The 18,408-nt window shown below is 43.1% G+C and overlaps 1 protein-coding gene across 3 annotated transcripts in view; it reads right to left on the minus strand.

Moving 5' to 3' along the window:
* myo3b (myosin IIIB) overlaps nucleotides 1-18,408 on the minus strand; it is a 69,928-nt gene that overhangs the window by 47,720 nt on the left and 3,800 nt on the right. For all 3 annotated transcript variants that reach the window (XM_086145775.1, XM_086145772.1, XM_086145774.1), the window contains 6 exons: nucleotides 17,999-18,103; nucleotides 17,708-17,807; nucleotides 17,116-17,192; nucleotides 15,670-15,815; nucleotides 3,784-3,849; nucleotides 1,391-1,546 (listed from right to left, as the gene is read on the minus strand). In XM_086145775.1, coding sequence (XP_086001901.1) covers nucleotides 1,391-1,546; nucleotides 3,784-3,849; nucleotides 15,670-15,815; nucleotides 17,116-17,192; nucleotides 17,708-17,807; nucleotides 17,999-18,103 — 650 coding nt within the window. The remainder of the gene's footprint in view (nucleotides 1-1,390; nucleotides 1,547-3,783; nucleotides 3,850-15,669; nucleotides 15,816-17,115; nucleotides 17,193-17,707; nucleotides 17,808-17,998; nucleotides 18,104-18,408) is intronic.

Raw genomic sequence — 18,408 nt, forward strand, 5'->3', positions numbered from 1 at the left:
TTTCCGGACCCCTATCTCAAGCCAACGGTTGTTAACACAGTGTTTGATTTTCTGTTCATAAAAACAATTAGCTGTATTTAAAGGTAAAAAAAAAAAAAAAAATCAAAAACAAACACAACGACCTCACTGGACTTTAATTTTGATGTTAAGGAGATGATTTGTCACCGTGGTCACGGCAGGGTGGAGGATTTATAGACATAAGGTGGCAGATTTTCGGGGCCTCGGACTCAAACTGGGATCAATTACGTCATGATATAGCTTCTCTTACCACACATTGAAACTTCCGGCTGGGACTTATTCCCTCCACTACCTTCATGTTCATCCTATACTGTGAACATAGTGTAAATGCAATAACACACACACACACACACACAAAAACAGAGTTACATGCTCAATGCGGTTCCAATAAAGTGACTACTCGTCCTCCCTCCGAGGAGAACCGCTCGTCTCTACCTCTCTCCCGCTTTGAAGTAAATCACACTTTTTCCACCTACAGCAGCTACTTTTAAGTTTTCTATGTCTTCATTCTTATCTGGAGTCATTGTGCGCTGATCTGTGGCATGGGAGACTAAAGCAGGCGAGCCCCGTTCTCGCCCTACAAGCTCCTAATCCCATTATCCACTTTCACTGAGGACAGGAATTTGGGATCAGGCTCAGGCAGCGACTCTGCGTGCTCTCAGGAGTAAACAGAGCTGGCACACCATCAAGACTCTCAGTCAAGGGCAGGTTCGGTGAACTCCTTCCTGATGAAAATGTGAGGATTTTTCCAGGAAAAAAAAAAAAAAAGACGGGGAGGGGGCTGAAGGGGGGGGGGGGGGGGTGGGCTTCCTGCCTTCATCCGCTGCATCCCTGCAAGAGCAAAGTATTCCTCTGCATAATAGGATGAAATCCCGGCCTCTTCCCGAAACCAACGGGACTTGCACAGAACTAACTTGTAAACCAGGCTAAATGCTTTTTAAATCCTCGTGCAGGGCGTTCATCATTAACCTAATTAGTTGGCCTAAAAAAAAAATAAAAAAAAAAAAACATACAAAGCATATTGGACGTAATTAAATCATTGTTTAATCTCGATCATTCAATTTCATCACGTGGGTCGGGGATATGATCCGTCCGCTATTTATCAAACTACGGTTTATGACTCCTTCCGGATTAGTCACACCCTTCTAACTTCTCCTTACACACATTGTGTGACGGCCATTACTGGGCCTAATCATCGTGTCAGTGTGTGTGATTTCAAAAAGAGGACATTCTGCCCCCTACTGGACACAAAGGCTAACACGGCGTTGGGCTCCGGCGACGAAACAGGAGCCGTGCCAAACACCTTAAACATGCCCGAGAGATTTTTCATATTGCGGGAAAAATAAAGAACAAAACAAAAAACACGCCTTACTTGGTTTTGGTTGTGAAGCCCAGTTCTTGCTGCTCCTGGATCAGAGCGGACAGCTGCTCCCGGAGGGTCACTTCCTTCCCGTGGGCCTGCTTGATGAAGGGATGCTCCAGGAGGTGGGTCACAGACGGACGGGACTCAAAATCCTTTATCAGACACCTTACAAAAGCACAAAAGTAAGAGAATGATCCCATTCCGATCAAATGTTAAAGAAACCCCCTTCGCGTAAACAAACATACATGCAATATGATTATCACTAGCTAAAAGAATGCTGAGAAATCACCTGAACATGACAGAAATGGTACTGGGGGGGTCAGAGGTCCAGGAGAACTGGTGGAGAGCTCCTTAAAAGTCAGAGTCCGAGTCCCACGTGGTCGCTGTCACCATGGCCCGGAGTCCAAACAAGTGCCCTATCTGCGCCGCGCAGTGTTTGCAAATAGCTGATATCACTTTATGAGACAGGCCACAGTTCAGCCTGGGTTCGACCCGCTGACGCAAACATCCTCGACATATTGAATCCAGACATCCCCAGTTCGAAACGTAAGATTTTGTCAGCGTGGTTTTGATATATTGACGGACGTTTATAAAAAAAAAAAAAAAAAAAATCTAAAAGCAATTAAACACAAAGAGTCAAAATCCCCACGTGAAGTCAGGAATGCATTCATCTGGAATCCACATTTGTGCTTTGCATTAACTTGTTGGCTTAAGACCCGGAGCGTCTGAATGCGCGCATAAACGCCGCGCCGACGATAATGGCAGGCAAAGGAAAGATAGGAGAAAAACACCAATCTAATTCCCAGCACCTCATTTACACTGAAATTCGGTTGCTTTTATCAGTTTGTTCAGCTTTGAAAGTTAATTCCATTAATTCATTAGCGTCAGGACATTAAGCAGAGGTTGCTGCTATTAGCGAGGCTTCGCCGGCAGGGATCAGTACGACGGGCTACTTTGTCAAAGGAGTCAACACTCGGGTCGCGCACGTGTAGACAACGGCGATGGATTTATGCACGTATGCACGAACCCGTACACGGCAGAGCTGTGAAAGCCCTCGCAAACGGCCTGCAAAACTCGATAACATTGTCCGGCCTCTGTATTTCGGGAGGCCGATGCCGTCACGATATCGTACGATCAATTAACTCTGATTACGGGGCAAAAATCCTGAATTTATTCAAGGTGAGCGCTCACATCGAGTAGAACGTTCGGAAAACTAGCATCGGCTCCGTGCGCCCGAGCTGGCTGGAAAGGTAATTCTCCCGGAGTCGGCGCAGACTAATCAATAACTAATGTACGACGGAAGAAGCAAACGGGGTCTTCAAGGCAGACGGACTATTTGTTTGTTGTTTCATTATTGCATTTTAATGCAAACCTCCTTGAATGCCAACATAAATGTTAGCCAGAAACCATGCCCGCAAAGCTAATTCTCAAAACAAATAGAATTTTATTTTCTCATTACGGGGCCGAGCTCACGGGCCCCCCTGTTCTCTAGATATTAAGGTTATATATTCTGAGCAACCATTTGAAGCGGTGACATTATTAGCTTTGCACAGTGGAGGAAATGATAAGTTATCCGGGCCTCAGATGGAGCTGATAACTCAGGTGAATTAGTTTGTTCCCTTGTGGCAGATTTACACAAATGAAAGCCAAAGAACAGGAAGACACTGGGGGTTGATAGAATCTGCCTATAAAATATCAATTTCAGTGTCCTCCGTGTTTACATGCACGTCGCCGCTCACTGGCAAAGGCCCACATTTGTTTTGTTAGCCGGTCCAGACGAAATTGGTGTTCATTTTTTTTTTTTTTTTAACACTACAAACAGATGTATTAAAGAAATAGGAACTTTGTGGTTTTAACTTTCATGTAATGTAAAACCCCTTTACTAAATTAAAGTGGAACTGTACCTCTATTGTACATATTATTAGTGTAAAAGTCCAAAAAGAATGCACAAATATACTTGAAAAACATACTCATTAAGCAGACAGTATAATATTATATTCATGTATTATTTGGCTGGTTGAAAAATATTGATTAATTTTGTTTATTTATAAGGAATCTAATAGTTGTAGTAGATTCATAGTGGGGGAATTGCATCGCATGATATGAATATGTAATATGTCTGTTTCAAACAGTGTGTCGGACATTAGTAACAACTTCTTATCTTAGTATGTTTCACGATAAAATCGCATTATGTTGATAAACATCATACATGTAATTCCTTGTTTAGAATCCCCAAGATATACCTCTGCTCAATGTTTACTGACTGAAGCAGCAAAATAAAGCAATCAGAACGGATTCTTCTATAGCCAGTGTTTTTTTTTCATTGCATAATATCATTATTGGGACCAATGGAGGTCAACTTATGAATATTAAGTGTATTTTTCATTTTGGGGGACACTTACTGGCCGATGAAATGGATGAAACTTCTGCACCACAGATCTGGATTTCGTAACGTGGGCGAGGGATTTCTGAAACAACAGGAAGGAAGGAAACAAACAAACAAAAAAAAAAAAAAAGCCCATGAGGGGAAATCAGCATTACATTTCATGAAATGCATCCTATCACCGCCGGACACCCAAGATTTCCGGGATCATTACTCGAGTCGGCTGGCAAATGTCAGCTGGCAGCCAAAGTGTTGTGGGAAGTATGTTCTGTGAGAGGTTTTTGGAAGGAGGACAAGCTGGTCAGGGTCCAGGTCTGTGGCAGCCGTGGAAAAAAAAAGTGACAAATGATAACAGCTCTTCCGCCGTCTGGCAGCGAGCATCTGCCACCGGGAGCAAAAAGTTATGGGTACTAGTTATACCTCTGTCAGCAGCATTTACGGAGGCCATCTATAATAAAGCCAACACTTCTCAAGTCCTGACAGGAGGCGGGTCTGCGCGTGACACCAAGGCCGGAACGGGTCCGAGCGCGCACGTCGTCTGACGTCTGGAGGCCGAGCCTTTTGTCACTGTCTGTCAAGTTAACAGCGACGGTTTATTAACTAGTAATTAGTCCCCAGCGCGTTGTTTTACAAACCAATCAGACTGACAAGCCAGAGTGTCGAGTCTCAGTAGCTGGGAAGATGACTGTATTAACGTGAATGGCGGGATAAAAAAAAAAAAAAAGGGCTTCATCGCAAACAAACCAGATGCAGTTACACACTGAACAACAAACATTTTCTTTTTTTCTCCCCCCCCCTTTTTTTTTTTTTTTTTGGAGGGGGGGGGGGGGGGAGGATGTTGGGGTACAAAATCTGTCATTTTCCGCAGCGCCCTCTGATAAGGATTCAGGCAGGCAATCCTTTCCAAAGTGCAGATCAAAGCGGGTAACTGACTGCTTCAATGCAACCTCTAATATGAGCCCGAAGACACGTTCTCGCCTTGATGTTGTACCATACTGCTTATACATTACAGAGTCAATATAGAAGCACACTACTGATAACACTGTCAAGCGTGCTCATTGTGCTTGGAAAATTCTGCCCTTTTTTTTTTCCTTTCTTTTTTTTTTTTTTTCCCCTCTCTCTCTCTCTCTCTTTCTCTTTCAGTATTTGCGGGAGTGCTGGCTCATGTTGTAAACACAAATGGCTTATTCAAATCTAGGTCCGGGCAGAGCTTGTACTGTCAAAACGTTCCTCCGAGTGGATTGAGGCTAAATGAGAGAAGTGTCAACGGCGCTTGACGGCTGTAACTAAGCCATGAAGGAAGACAAAAAAAGAATACTAATAAAATAAAACGGGCCGATAAATGTTTCAAATAATAGTCGGTATGCGGTATTCATATTCCTCCGCCTCCCATAGGAGGATGGATCATTCGTTTATCCTTTTGTCCGGTCGATACGATGAATGCTTCACTTAAAGGTCCGGTGTATAGCATTTCAGATTGAATTTTAAGTGTGAGAAAATCATCAATAGTGTATAATCACCCTCCCCTGTTTTCCAAGACTGTTGACACTGCACTGATTTGGATGAAGGAGCACGGTAGATACCAATCCACATGCAGTCACACTGATTAATAATCATAAATCAGATGATTTATGCTGATAAAGCCTATCATTGGGCGAGGTACAGGGTTCACCCCGGCCTCATACAGAAACACGCAGCTATCCGAGCTCTCATTCACAAATCTGGGTCTCCAACAGTGGTGGGCCATCAGGGCCTGCAAGGCCTTCTCTGATGGCCTAAAATATATCTGCATCACAGTCTGAATGCCAATTGGTCTGCCTTCTTCCTGTCATAGCTTTTTTCCCTTAGCTGTGCTGCTTCCAGACATGTATTTTCATATTAAAGCATTTAACCAATCACATTTCGGCCATTATTTGTTGCCAGGCAGGGTCAAAGTCAAAGAAATCTGCCCGGAGGCCGACGGAATCAAATTTACAGGCGCTCGAGCAAAAATAAGTATCAATGAAAATATTGCTTCAACCAATCAGATTTTGAGTTACGATACCAAGGCCTTCTAGAAGGGCACGGTAACATCAGCATGTCACAAGCCCTTTAATTGGACAGTCAGAGTGTACTAGCCAGAGCTAGCAGGCTGCACTTGTAGCAAGCTGCACAAACACAAATATAGTTGTGTTGATATAAAAGTTAATTTTTCAACCCGTGATGGCAGGAGGAGGAAAATAAATCGATGTGGTTGCAGAATTATCGTCACAGCCATTTTCAAGATGGGCTTTTCAAGTAAAGCTTTACATCCTTAAGAAAGGTCGAGGCATTCCGAAGCTTGCAGGCCTGTTACAGCAAGGTAAAGGATTTGTCCGTCGCTTTCAGTCCGCTAACTATGAGCAGTACCCCTGGCTCACAGGCTCCGAGGAACACTGCAAATTGTATTGACGGGAGTGCTTGTTATTTGCTACCGATCGACACGGTGTTTGGAATCACACTGGGTTTGTCAATTTGACTTGCCTAACCAATGCAGCGACGAGACACCAGAGCACTGCCAGACACTGAAAAGTAACGGTGCCGTCCAAAACTGTTGGGGAAACCAGAGTCGATCTATCACTGAGTGAGCAAGTGCACTTGCAAGACCAAGACCCTTGACCTTGTTCAAAAACATCATGTATTCAGAATTTATAGTGGGGCAAAAAAGTATTTAGTCAGTCACCAATTGTGCAAGTTCTGAAAAAGATGAAAGAGGCCTGAAATTTTCATCTTAGGTACACTTCAACTATAAGAGACAGAATGGGGGGAAATTAATCCAGGACATTAGGATTTTTAGTGAATGAATTGGTGAATACCTCTGTAAAATAAATATTTAGTCACCTACAAACAAGCAAGATTTCTGTCTCTCAGACCTGCAACTTCTTTAAGTGGCTCCTCTGTCCTCCACATGTTACCTTTATTAATGTTTGAACTGGTTATCAGTATAAAAGACACCTGTCCACAACCTCAGACAGTCACACTCCAAGCTCAGGCCAAGACCAAAGAGCTGTCAAAGGACACCAGAAACAAAATCGTAGACCTGCACCAGGCTGGGAAGACTGTATCTGCATTACGAAAGCAGCTTGGTGTGAAGAAATCAACTGTAGGAGCAATTATTAGAAAATGGAAGACATACAAGATCATTGATAATCTCCCTCGATCTGGGGCTCCACGCAAGATCTCACCCCGTGGGGTACAAATGATCGCAAGAACGGTGAGCAAAAATCCCAGAAGCACACCGAGTAAATGACCTGCAGAAAGCTTGGACCAAAGTAACAAAGGCTACCACCAGTAACACACCAACACGCCAGGGACTCAAATGCTGCAGTGCCAGATGTGTTACCCTACATGTCCAGGCCCATCTGAAGTTTGCCAGAGAGCATTTGGATGATCCAGAAGAGGACTGGGAGAATGTCCTATCGTCAGATGAAACCAAAATAGAGCTTTTTGGGGAAAAACTCATGTTTGGAGGAGAAAAAAAAAAGCGAAGTTGCATACAAGTAACAGCATACCTAGTGTGAAGCATGGGGGAGGAAACGTCATGCTTTGAGGCTGTTTATCCACACAGGGACCAGGATGACTGATCCGTGTAAAGGAAAGAATGAACGGGGCCATGCATCCTGAGATTGTGAATGAAAACCGCCATCCGTCAGCGAGGGCATTGAAGATGAAACGTGGCCGGGTCTTTAAGCATGACAATGATCCCAAACACAGCGCCCGGGCAAAGAAGGAGTGGCTTCGTAAGAAGCATTTCAAGGTCCTGGAGTGGCCTAGCCGGTCTCCAGATCTCAACCCCATAGAAAATTGAAAATCCGTGTTGCCCAGCGACAGCCCCAAAATTTCACCGCTCTAGAAGAGATCTGCATGGAGGATTTGGGCCAAAATACCAGCAACAGTGTGTGAAAACCTTGTGAAGACTTACAGAAAATGTTTGACCTCTGTCATTCCCAACAAAGGGTATCTAACGGGGATGGGCAAACTTTTTGGCTCAGGGGCCACATTGACTTTTAAAGTTTGACAGACAGGTTGGGTAAGCACAAAATACAATACATATAAAAAAATTAAAAAAACACGGATTTGATAACGGTACATATCAGACTCCTCTGACATTTGTCTGAAAATTGTCTGACATTTGCTTTGGAAATAAAACCAGCTTGGTTTTGAAGGCTCCGATGTTTGCTCGCATTTCATACACTAACCGGTTTTTCCCTTGTAGCTTCACATCCAACTCATGTGTGTCAGTATGTCCACAGTGAAGGCTAAATCACAAAGCTTAATCTGTCATCCAGCACAGGAAAATTCTCAAGTAGCTCAGAAATAATCTCCTGTCTGAGCTCCCACATTCATTCATCCAATCATTCAGTCATCAAGTATGAATTCTTTACCAATCTTTGGCGGGCCGGATAAAAAAGACCAATGGGCCGGATGTGGCCCGCGGGCCGTAGTTTGCCCATCCTTGGCACATAACAAAGTATTCCCTTTTTGTTATTGACCAAATACTTATTTTCTGCCATAATTTGCAAATCAATTCTTTAAAGATCAGACAATGTGATTTTTAAACTGATTGATGAAAATTACAGGCCTCTCTCATCTTTTTAAGTGGGAGAACTTGCACAATTGGCGTCTGACTAAATACTTTTTTGCCCCACTGTAAACAACAGTGTTTTCATCAACCGTTGGCCAACACAAGGAAATCTGAGCGCAATCAATGATGTTTTTAGGCTCTGATGCGTCTCGTGCCAGATAATAAATCTGTGTATTGAGGTGTTTGATGAAAACATATCATGTAAAATCGGGGGTTCACATGTTAAAGATCCTGAAGGCCAAATCTTGTTTCCGTATCTATTTGGAAAAGAAGCATATTTATTGTTTCCTGAACATCAAATACTGGGGTTACCGCAGATTCTGGAGCTCGATCAATAAACCCGAAATTCATTGTCAACTAAAATCGACACTTTTTTATAAATTGACATCACTGTCAAATCTTGGCTGAGCATCTTCACTATTTTTCCTTTCCTTTCTTTTTTTGTAACTTTTTCAAATTTATCAGTTTTTCCTTTTTCTTTTCTTTTTTACATGAATCCATTTTTTTTCTTTTTTCTTCTTAACTTTTTCAATATTTTCATTTCTAATTCTCCTTTTCTCTCTTATTCATTTTATATTTTATTTTCATTTTGTTATCTTATTTTCTATTTTTATTCTTTCTTGCTTTTCCTTTAAAAAAATGACATCTTTCTGATATTAGATAATCTCTAATGAAATCCATCAGAAATATAAATAATGTTGTATATATCATGGATTTATGACCTCCTAACACCACTATCAGCTGGAAAAAAAAAAAAAAAAAAAAAAAAACTGGTGTCAGTCAGAATCCACCAAATTCTGCACAATGGTCTTAAAAATGCCTCCCTGCGTGATGAAGCAGCCATAAACATAATTTTCCTCAATTCATGCCGATCACGTTACCCATGAAATGAAGCCGTCCCGCCATTAGATTGCAGTGGATCCACATCAATGCCATTTTCAACAAGTGTAATTGAGAAATACAAATAATCCCAAAATGTCCAGGCAGTTGATGCAGATGGAGGGCTGTTTCAAGAAAGATGGGAATGCATACGTAACATTTTGGATTTGAATGAGTAATAAATTCAGAGTTATTTAACATTAAGGAGTAGTTACATTTTCTTTTTTTACATTACATTCAGTTGCACTTATACTGTTAGTGAAAATTAGTTTGCATCCCTGATCTAGTGAATGTTCCTTTTACCAACATTGCATAATGTGACATTCTGCAGAGATGATTGTTGGAGAAGGTTTGTATTAGAAGTTTCCATGATGAATCAGCATCCGGATCCCGAATTATCTCACTGATGCGTTTCTTTCCTTGCGAGCCCCTCTGTGGGGGGGCTGAAGCAGAACCACGGTGACCTTTATTGAAGATGAAGAGAGAACGAGTACGAGGGCCCAAAATAAAGACCTGTGCAGGGAACCGACCGCTAACATGAGATTTTAGCTCATCCATCACCGCGGCCAGAGCACCAGGGCTTCTTGCACACACACACACACACACACACGGACGCACGGGGTGCAGCTACATTTATCAGGGGTTTGGCGGTTACATCACCCAATCCTGCAGTAAATTCATCAAAAAGAGCAAGATGCAAGAGCTTTTACTCATTATTTGGGAGTGATTCAACCAGTGGGCGACCTCTTTTCGGTGGTTGGGAACGTATGAAAAGCCGGTAACAGGATGCAGTAGGTTTGCTATTCACTCTCGTTTTCGTGTGGGAAAAGTTGATTCGAATGTTTTGGAAGTTAAAAAATAAGCAATTTGTCGAAAAAGCTGAGGGGGAGGGGGGGTCTCAAATCAGCATTATTTCTGGCATTCTCCTGTGACAGACTCAGACGCCGACAGGCTGTCGACGGCAAGCGGTTTTGTGTTTTTTCTTAAATGCTTTTATGGTGCAGTCTTTTTAAAAAAAAAAAAAAATCTTAAAGACAAATACGCATCAGAAGGTGTCCGTCGGCTTGAGCGCGACAGATGGTCGATCACAGACCCCCCATCTACTTGACATCGGCATCGAGGGGACAGAAGAAACCGGCAGTCACGTGACGGCATCACGCTGTCATTAGCGCACTGAGGGGAAAAAAAGCAAACTTCTCCTTCTCCTCTCCCTTCTGTCACTTTTTGCACCCGATAACAACACGATTAACGCCTCACAGGAATATCTTTTCCTATTTAATGGCCGAATACGTCTGGATTTGAATGATGGTCGCGTCTGTCCATCGCCACGGAGGCGGCTTTTTTCAGCTCTGCATGGGCGCCGGTCTGAAAGGGAAGCCAAGCGAAGAGGGGTCTCAGAACTGTGTTCTGTCTGAGGGCAACGCTGGAGGGATGGAGGTCCCGTTGTATCAAAGCAGTAAACAAGAGTTTGTGGCCTCGGTTGCCATTTATTCCTCAGTATGGCATTCACAGCAGAAGTACTGTTGAACACTGTCCTTCCATTTCAGGAGTAAATCAGGGTCGATGTAGTTGCACTGCCCTCTAGTTCTCAGGGCTCCATTCATCCAGAATGCGACGGCACTTTGGCAATAATTGAGGATTTTAATGCCATCCATCCATCCATCCATCTTCGGGCGATAGGTGGGGGACACCCTGGACTGATCGCCAGTCAATCGCAGGGCCACAGAATGCCAAATTTGGTAAATAGTCATCCCGAGTTCAGTGCTTGCAGTCAAACTGAAATACCGTCCAAAAACAACAATTTGGCACAGCGGTTGGTATTTCCAACTCACAGCAAGAAGGTCGCTGAACTACGGTATTTGTATGAGAAAGTCTTTTGATGAAGTCGGGTAAGTATGGTGCAGGACATGTATGCTAGATGTGAGACAGTGGTGAGGTGTGACGCAGGGGTGACAGAGAAGTTCAAGGTAGTGGTGGGACCACATCAGGGGTCAGTGTTGGTTGCAGTGGTGACAGGCTGACAGATGAGGATCTCCATGGACCGTGATGTTTGCAGATGACATTGTGATCTGTAGTCAGAGCAGAGAACAGGTGGGGGAGAATCTAGAGGTGGAGGTATGTACTGACAAGGAGAGGAATGAAGGTTAGTCGCAGCAAGATAGAACATATCCGTCTGAATGAGAGGGGAACAAGTGGAACGGTGAGGATACAGGAGATGAAGATAAAGAAGGTGGAGGGATTTTTTAGAACTTAGGATCAATGGTCCAGAGCAATGGAGAGTGTGGAAAAGAGGTGAAAAAAACAGGTTCAAGCAAAGTTGGAATGGTGGAGAAAGGTGTCAGGGGTACTATGAGATAGAAGACTATCCGGCAGAACAACAGAAAAAGTGTACAAGACACTGGTGAGACCAGCGATGATTTATGGTTTGGAGACTTTGACATCGAAGAAAAGACAGGAGGCAGAGCTGGAGGTCGCAGAGATGAGGATGTTGAGGTTCTCTTTGGGAGTGACCAGGATGGACAGGATCAGGAATGAGTCCATCAGAGGGACAACACATGTTAGATGTTTTGGAGAGAAGGTCAGAGAAGCCAAGCTGAGATGGCTGGTTCATGTCAAAAGGAGGGATGGTAAATATATTGGTCGACGGATGCTGGGATTGGAGCTGCCAGGCAGGAGGTCTTGAGGAAGACCAAAGAGAAGATTTATGGAAGTAGTGAATGAGGACATAAAGTTAGTTGGTGTGAGAAAGGAGGATACAGAGAGCAGAGCTTGGATGGTGGAAGTTGATTCCCTGTGGCGACCCTTGAAGGGAGCAGCCGAAAGGAAAAGAAGAAGCAATAAGGTGGCCGGTTGAATTCCAGCGAGTTGACTTTCAGTTTGCCGAGTCTCCATGTTCTCCCCTGTGTCTGAAGGGGTTTCTCCCCGGTTCTAAGGTTTCTTCCCACTGTCCAAAATCATGCAGGATGTTCATTGGGGAACCTAAATTGCACAGAAAATTGCACAATCCATATTTCAAGTAGGTCTCCTGTTATTGTCTCTTCAATGCAGCTTTTCTTTTTCTTAGTGGTCATAGCCCCGTCTTCTGTCTCCTCACTGGGCCTTTTCCCCTTTGCAAAGAAATTATCCAAAGACGTCTGCTTTTTTTTACTCATTTTGCTAGCTTGAGGGTTTAATATTAGTTTTACTGTATCACAGATGTAATGGAGAGAATTTGGTCAGTTTACAAAATAAAACATTGTTCAGACTCAGAAAATAAAAAAATTGATTAAATTAAAAAAAAAAAAAAAAAAAAAAAACTGAAATCATGTAACTTATTTATTCCGTCAGTGTAAAAGTACAAAGTATAATCTTAAAAAAATTTAAAAAAAAAAGATCCAGCTCCCCCACAACTCTAACTGCAGATACAGTTAATAAATAAATAAATGGAAGTTAGAAGAACGATTAGTCTGCCAAAATTTAAGAGTTTCTATTCAATTAAAGTCTGTCGGTGACAGTCGATTTCATGACGGTCTCAGATTCTTCGTCCCCCCTGCAATCTGAAGCGAAATTCATTTCCTCGGTAGGTTTTTTACTCTACCAGGCCTCTAAAATAAAGAAGCAAATCCAGACAGGAATGGATCTTATATCCGAGCAGACTTTGGGATGTGAACAAACGTTGAATAATCAGCTCGCGAATATCATGGTATTCATTCCTGCCTCATCACTCAGATATATCCAAACGGCCAAATAAACAATTTCATCTAAACAAGAATCCTCCCATTGATACAATTCTGCATAGTTCGGTGATGCGATTAGAAGATTTAACGCCGGTTTCTCGCTCAACTTTCTTTCTTTTTTTTTCTTCCTCTTGAAAGATTTCAATCTGTCAGAACAACTGTGTTGATATCCCTCCCTCCGGCTGTTCTGCTCGACAGCTTTTAACTCGGGTTTTTTTTTTCTCCACCAGAGCCGTCTCACGGCAACATTGGTCTGGATTTCTGTCCCTGAGTTTGCGATTTGATTGGTCTTTGTTGCAACTGACAAGCCATCATTTACTTCTATCTTCTATCTGCTCCTCGCTCAGACGGACACGCTCTGTTAAATATGCGGCTAATATCTACGGGGATCTGGACGAATAAACACAGCCTTGGCCGTCTTCGCCGGTCGCTTCCAACCTTTACAACGCATCTTACAACACCTTTCAGGATTCGACGTTAACACAAGCGAGGCCGCAAACCGCGGAGCCACGCCGGCTCGGGCGATAACCTTCGACCGTATTAAACCGCGCTTTTCTTTACCGTCAGTATTTGTAATTCATTTTGCGGCTAATGATTTTACAACCGTGCCCTCTGACACGCTCCATTTGCTCCATTCACGGTGATTATGATGATCACATATCAGTCAATTACACTGTCACACACTCAATTACATTTGACCGTAAGAGGAAAAAAGAGAAATACCAGAGAATTGGACAAAAACATTGTGATTACCTTGAAGAAATGTTCAAAAAAATAAATAAATGAAAAACGGCTTTCGGGCACGCGCGACGTTTCCGAAGCGCAAACGGACCAAGGTGACCCCCGTTCGCGGATCTCGCCCTTATCGTCCCGCCAGGACTGGAATCCTTCCCACCTGTTCACGTCGCCGGCGGTGGCAACAAAACAGTTATCTGGCCGGGACGCCGACAACCAACGCTGATTTGATTCTCAATCGGTCGCTTATGCTATTGACCGCGGTGTGAAAAAAGACGAAAAGGGGGTGAAAACAGCATCGGGTCACGTGAGCCGGTGTGTGTGTGCGTGTGTGTTTTCTTGTATTTTTACTATCAGGATGTGTTTCACGGAGGGAGGATGATAAGGTGGGTGATACACGAAAGATTAACTGCATGACAGTGAATCCTTTCGCCTGGAAACACATTACTATGTGCAACTGTAAAATGAAAGAATGATGAAAATGCTTCTTTCATGTTTTAGTGCTTATATGGATTTCATAAACCGAATGCTACCCAAGGACAATACATCAGAAAAAGCTTGTCTGTTAATAGCTTGTGAAGTATTGAATGGGGGGCGGGGACGGCGGCGGGGGCGGCGGAGGCGGGATCAGGAAGTTTATAATCATCAAAACCTGCAAAGATGAATCCCTTGAATTTCACCATGAATCACTCTAGGCTCCACTTCAGACCCAAAGGTGAAACGCATTTCCCTACATCCCATAATTTACCCCCTCGTTCCTTGTGATTTTGTCCGCCCGCACGGCGATGATGGGAAAATATATCGCAGATAAATGACATGTTAAAAGAATAATTTCATGGTTCAACACGTGCGCCGTGATTTACGCCGCCGCCAACGAACATATCATGTTTCAGTTCCTTCCAAAAGGGCAAAATATCTATTTTGATTTTTTTTTTTTTGGGGGGGGGGATGGGACAAAAACATAAAAAATAAAAAAACATCAGTTAATGACATGTGTCAAAGTCCATTAACATCCTAGGTTACACTCAATGTCAACGAGTTTTAGAAATCTGCATAAATGAGATTCGGCTGTCCGAAGGGAAACGCACATGTCACCTCCTATTAATACAGTCTGATAAGGAACCTCGACAGAAACCACTCATCCAGTTTTGGGATAAAAAAAAAAATTAAAAAAAAGAAGCTTGAAACCTGCGCATAATCCACTAAAAAAAAAGGTGCAAGTCCGAGAAAAACATTATTCTGAATTGCCGGCATCCATTTTCCCTAAAAGGGCACCCCCTGCACTTTGCATCCATCTGTTTTTTTTTTTCCAAGTAATTCTACATCCGGGCTGAATCGGTTGTTGATGAAAATGCTGCGTTGGCTCCCTTGCCTTCCCGACGAGACGTGTGTGTTCCTTCCCCTGGCTTTGGCAGGGAGGAGATAACATTGTGACGAGGAAGAGGTGACAGCCTCATCTCAATGTGAATGGGGCTAATCACCAATGCAAATTGCAATCAGAAGGGTCTATCTCTACCTAACTGGGAGATAATTGCACGATAGCGCTGATAACAAAAGGTCAACCGCGTGCCGCCGCGAAGCTTCGGGATGATCATCAAACCGTCTCCGGCGGGGAATATTTCCGCCGACTGCATCGCCGAACACCACAACAATCTATTGTTGACGGGGACGATCCTGAACGTTGATTATTCAGCAGATGCTGCGTTTTTAGCTAAATAAACTGACCCATCCACCCACAAAATAAAACCATAAAATCCATCTTGATATTTGTCATTCCTGAAAAAATACAAAAAAACAATAAAAAAAAAAATCAAGCTGAAAAAAAAACACTTATATTTTCTACCTTTCCTGACAGTTGCAGTTTGTCATTGTTCTCCTGACATAATGGAAAACAGTAATTGAGTAGCTTTGTGTGTGTGTGTGTGTGAGCTGCCTCAAGCTGTGTGCTAGGAGCGCTCTCTAGTGGACTCACCGCGGGATCTTGAACAGGGCCTTCACCGGATGCATCTCGGCCAGCGGGGGGTCTCCGTCGGCCAACTCGATGGCCGTGATGCCGAGAGACCACACGTCACAGCGGGCGTCGTAGGAGTAGTCGTACTGCTGCTCGCAGGCGATGACCTGCCGCCACAGAAAAACACAAAAGCCGAGCTCTCCCTTCATATCTTGTGTTTTTCTCGGTCCGATGTATTTCATGAAACGTCTTCTTGAAGCTCTAGGTTGGGCGACGAGTGAATTTTGGTCATTTTGAAATTCGCCGCCTCCATCGTAACCCTTTCTCCGGTAGGATTTGTGTATTTACAAATTAAAACGCATCAAGTGAGAAGACTGAGAATACACTTTGTAATGAACAAGAGAGATAGTGTATGTCTTCTGCAAAATTGAAATAAAAAATTGTTTTTATATTCCCGAATTTTTTTTTTTTTTTTTCAGCCAAAGACTTTCCAGAAATACACAAAATTCATTCTATTTTTTTCTTTTTTTTTTTTTTAATTATTGAAATATACTGCTTGAAGAAAAGGTAACACTTACACAAACACATTTTGACTTGTTTTAAGGACAATACATCAACGTTGGATCAGCATGGAGTGAGTTTTTCCCCTTAAATTTTGAGTGTGACTCCCAATCTAGACCTCCGTGGATTTAATGAATTTGATTTCCATTGATCATTTTTGTGCGATTTTGTCGCCAGCACATTCAACTATGTAAAGAACAAAGTATTTTGTAAGAATATTTCATTCATTGAGATTTAGAATGTGTTATTTTAGCGTTCCTTATAGTTTTTTCAGCATCCTTGTTTTACATCAACCAACAACAACAGTGAGCGTAAATGCAAGTATTAATAATGCTTTTTGTGTACTTACCTCTCGGTAAGTCGCATTATTTGACAATATTCTATTAAAGCGGTGTGAGACAACTGGAAAAAGATGCTTAAGACAACATTTCCCGTGATCCCACACTTCTGCAGAAATTCCACACCAGGCATGTAAACAATGCAGGATAGGCCAATCCCATTGGCTCGGATATAAACCAATGGATTTTTACATTTTTTTTTTTTTTTTTTCCCAGAGACAATAATTATAATTGACACTGTATTACACAGCTGAGTTTATTCTAATTGCCCCAGAGGTCTCTCTCTCGAACCGCCCAATAAACGGCCCCATTTCTGCCGGAGAGGAGCGAGGGACCGCAGACTCCCAGCTATTAACCTTGAGGCGACCTCGGAGCTGGAGGGGAATACACAATGACACCGGGGAGTCTCTCTCCCTTTTGTAACCCACACACACACACACATCCACACACACACACACGCATACGGCGGACTTTATTCTTCCTCTGTGTCGTCTCAAGCGCCCAAATAATGTTTCACCGCCGCGATATTAGAGGAGGTGCCCGTGCGGTAACGGATGTCGACTCTGACCTCGGGAGCCATCCAGAACGGCGTCCCCACCGACGTGTTCCTCCGCAGTCGAGCGCTGGTCAGTTGAGCCGAAACACCTAATAAAAAAATTAAAAAAAAAATTTATATCTTAATGACCGTACGAATCTAATCTGAAGAAGAAAGTAAATGCTTGAATTAATCAATAAGTCCTGGCGTATAATTTAGTGTGGCAACCTGCCAAGTGGCAATAACAATGGGGTGTAATGATTTCAAATTATGCAGGACAGATTTTTATCAGCGTGAGTCCACTTCATCTCGGTGACACGAGGAGGACATAAACATGTCCGGGGGCGACTCAAAGTCATTTGCCATAACAGCTTTCTTTTAATATGCAAAGGATCAAATAATGCAATTTAAATTAGCAATAATAGCCCAGGGTTAAGGCTATAGTCCATGAAATAAAAGGAGTTGTAGTGAAGAGTGACGTAAAGCACAGGGCATGTTTTTTTTCGTGCTGTGCTTATTGCTTATTTCTTTTTCTGAGGTACAAAAAAAATTAATATTATGGTTTATCCTCATTCCGCAGATGAAAAATGAAGCTGAAATCCCCGAATTCAACCGAGCAAATTACCAAAGTCGACCAGTTTGACCCCGCCCTCCGTCGTCAGGAGGATGTTGTTGCCTTTGACGTCGCGATGGATAATGCGGTTGTTGTGCAAATGCTGGAGACCCTTTAGAATCAGAGGACAGAACAGAACAGCCTGAACTCGGATCGCATTAGCACACGTCATTGAATTAGAATACCATGCATTCAACGCAAAAAAAAAAAAAAAAAAAAAAAAAAAAATGCAATCATGCACGCTGCATGTTCGCATCGCGTCTCTTCAGAATCGGCGGCGGCTTTCGCAGAGGCCCTTCTTACCAAGAGGGCGCTGTAAAGGATGTAGGAGATAACGGGCTCCTGCAGACGGCGGCCTCGCATGAGCAAACCTTTGATGAGCTCTGTGACGGATCCTCCGTTGCACAGCTGGGGAGGAGACACAGAAACTCGTCCATCATTCACCAGTCCAGATTATGATTCATGTGGGCGACCGGTACACACACACACACACACACACACAGAGGCGAGAGGCCGTACATGCATAAAAAACACAGGAAAGGGGAAGCCTTGCAGAATTACAATTAATACTACGGTGACACGACTTAAAAGTAACTCGCGGCTTTGCCTTGCAAACAAACCCGTAAAAATACAAAAATCGTATTTCGATTTCGGATGGCGACGCCGCGAGAGTGCGGATACTCGTCGGAAAAATCGTCCGAAAGCGAAAACGT

Source organism: Fistularia commersonii, chromosome 4 (assembly GCF_037954325.1).
Source record: "Fistularia commersonii isolate RoL2024-O1a breed Wild chromosome 4, RoL_Fcom_v1.0, whole genome shotgun sequence".
In the NCBI taxonomy this organism is placed as follows: Eukaryota; Metazoa; Chordata; class Actinopteri; order Syngnathiformes; family Fistulariidae; genus Fistularia; species Fistularia commersonii.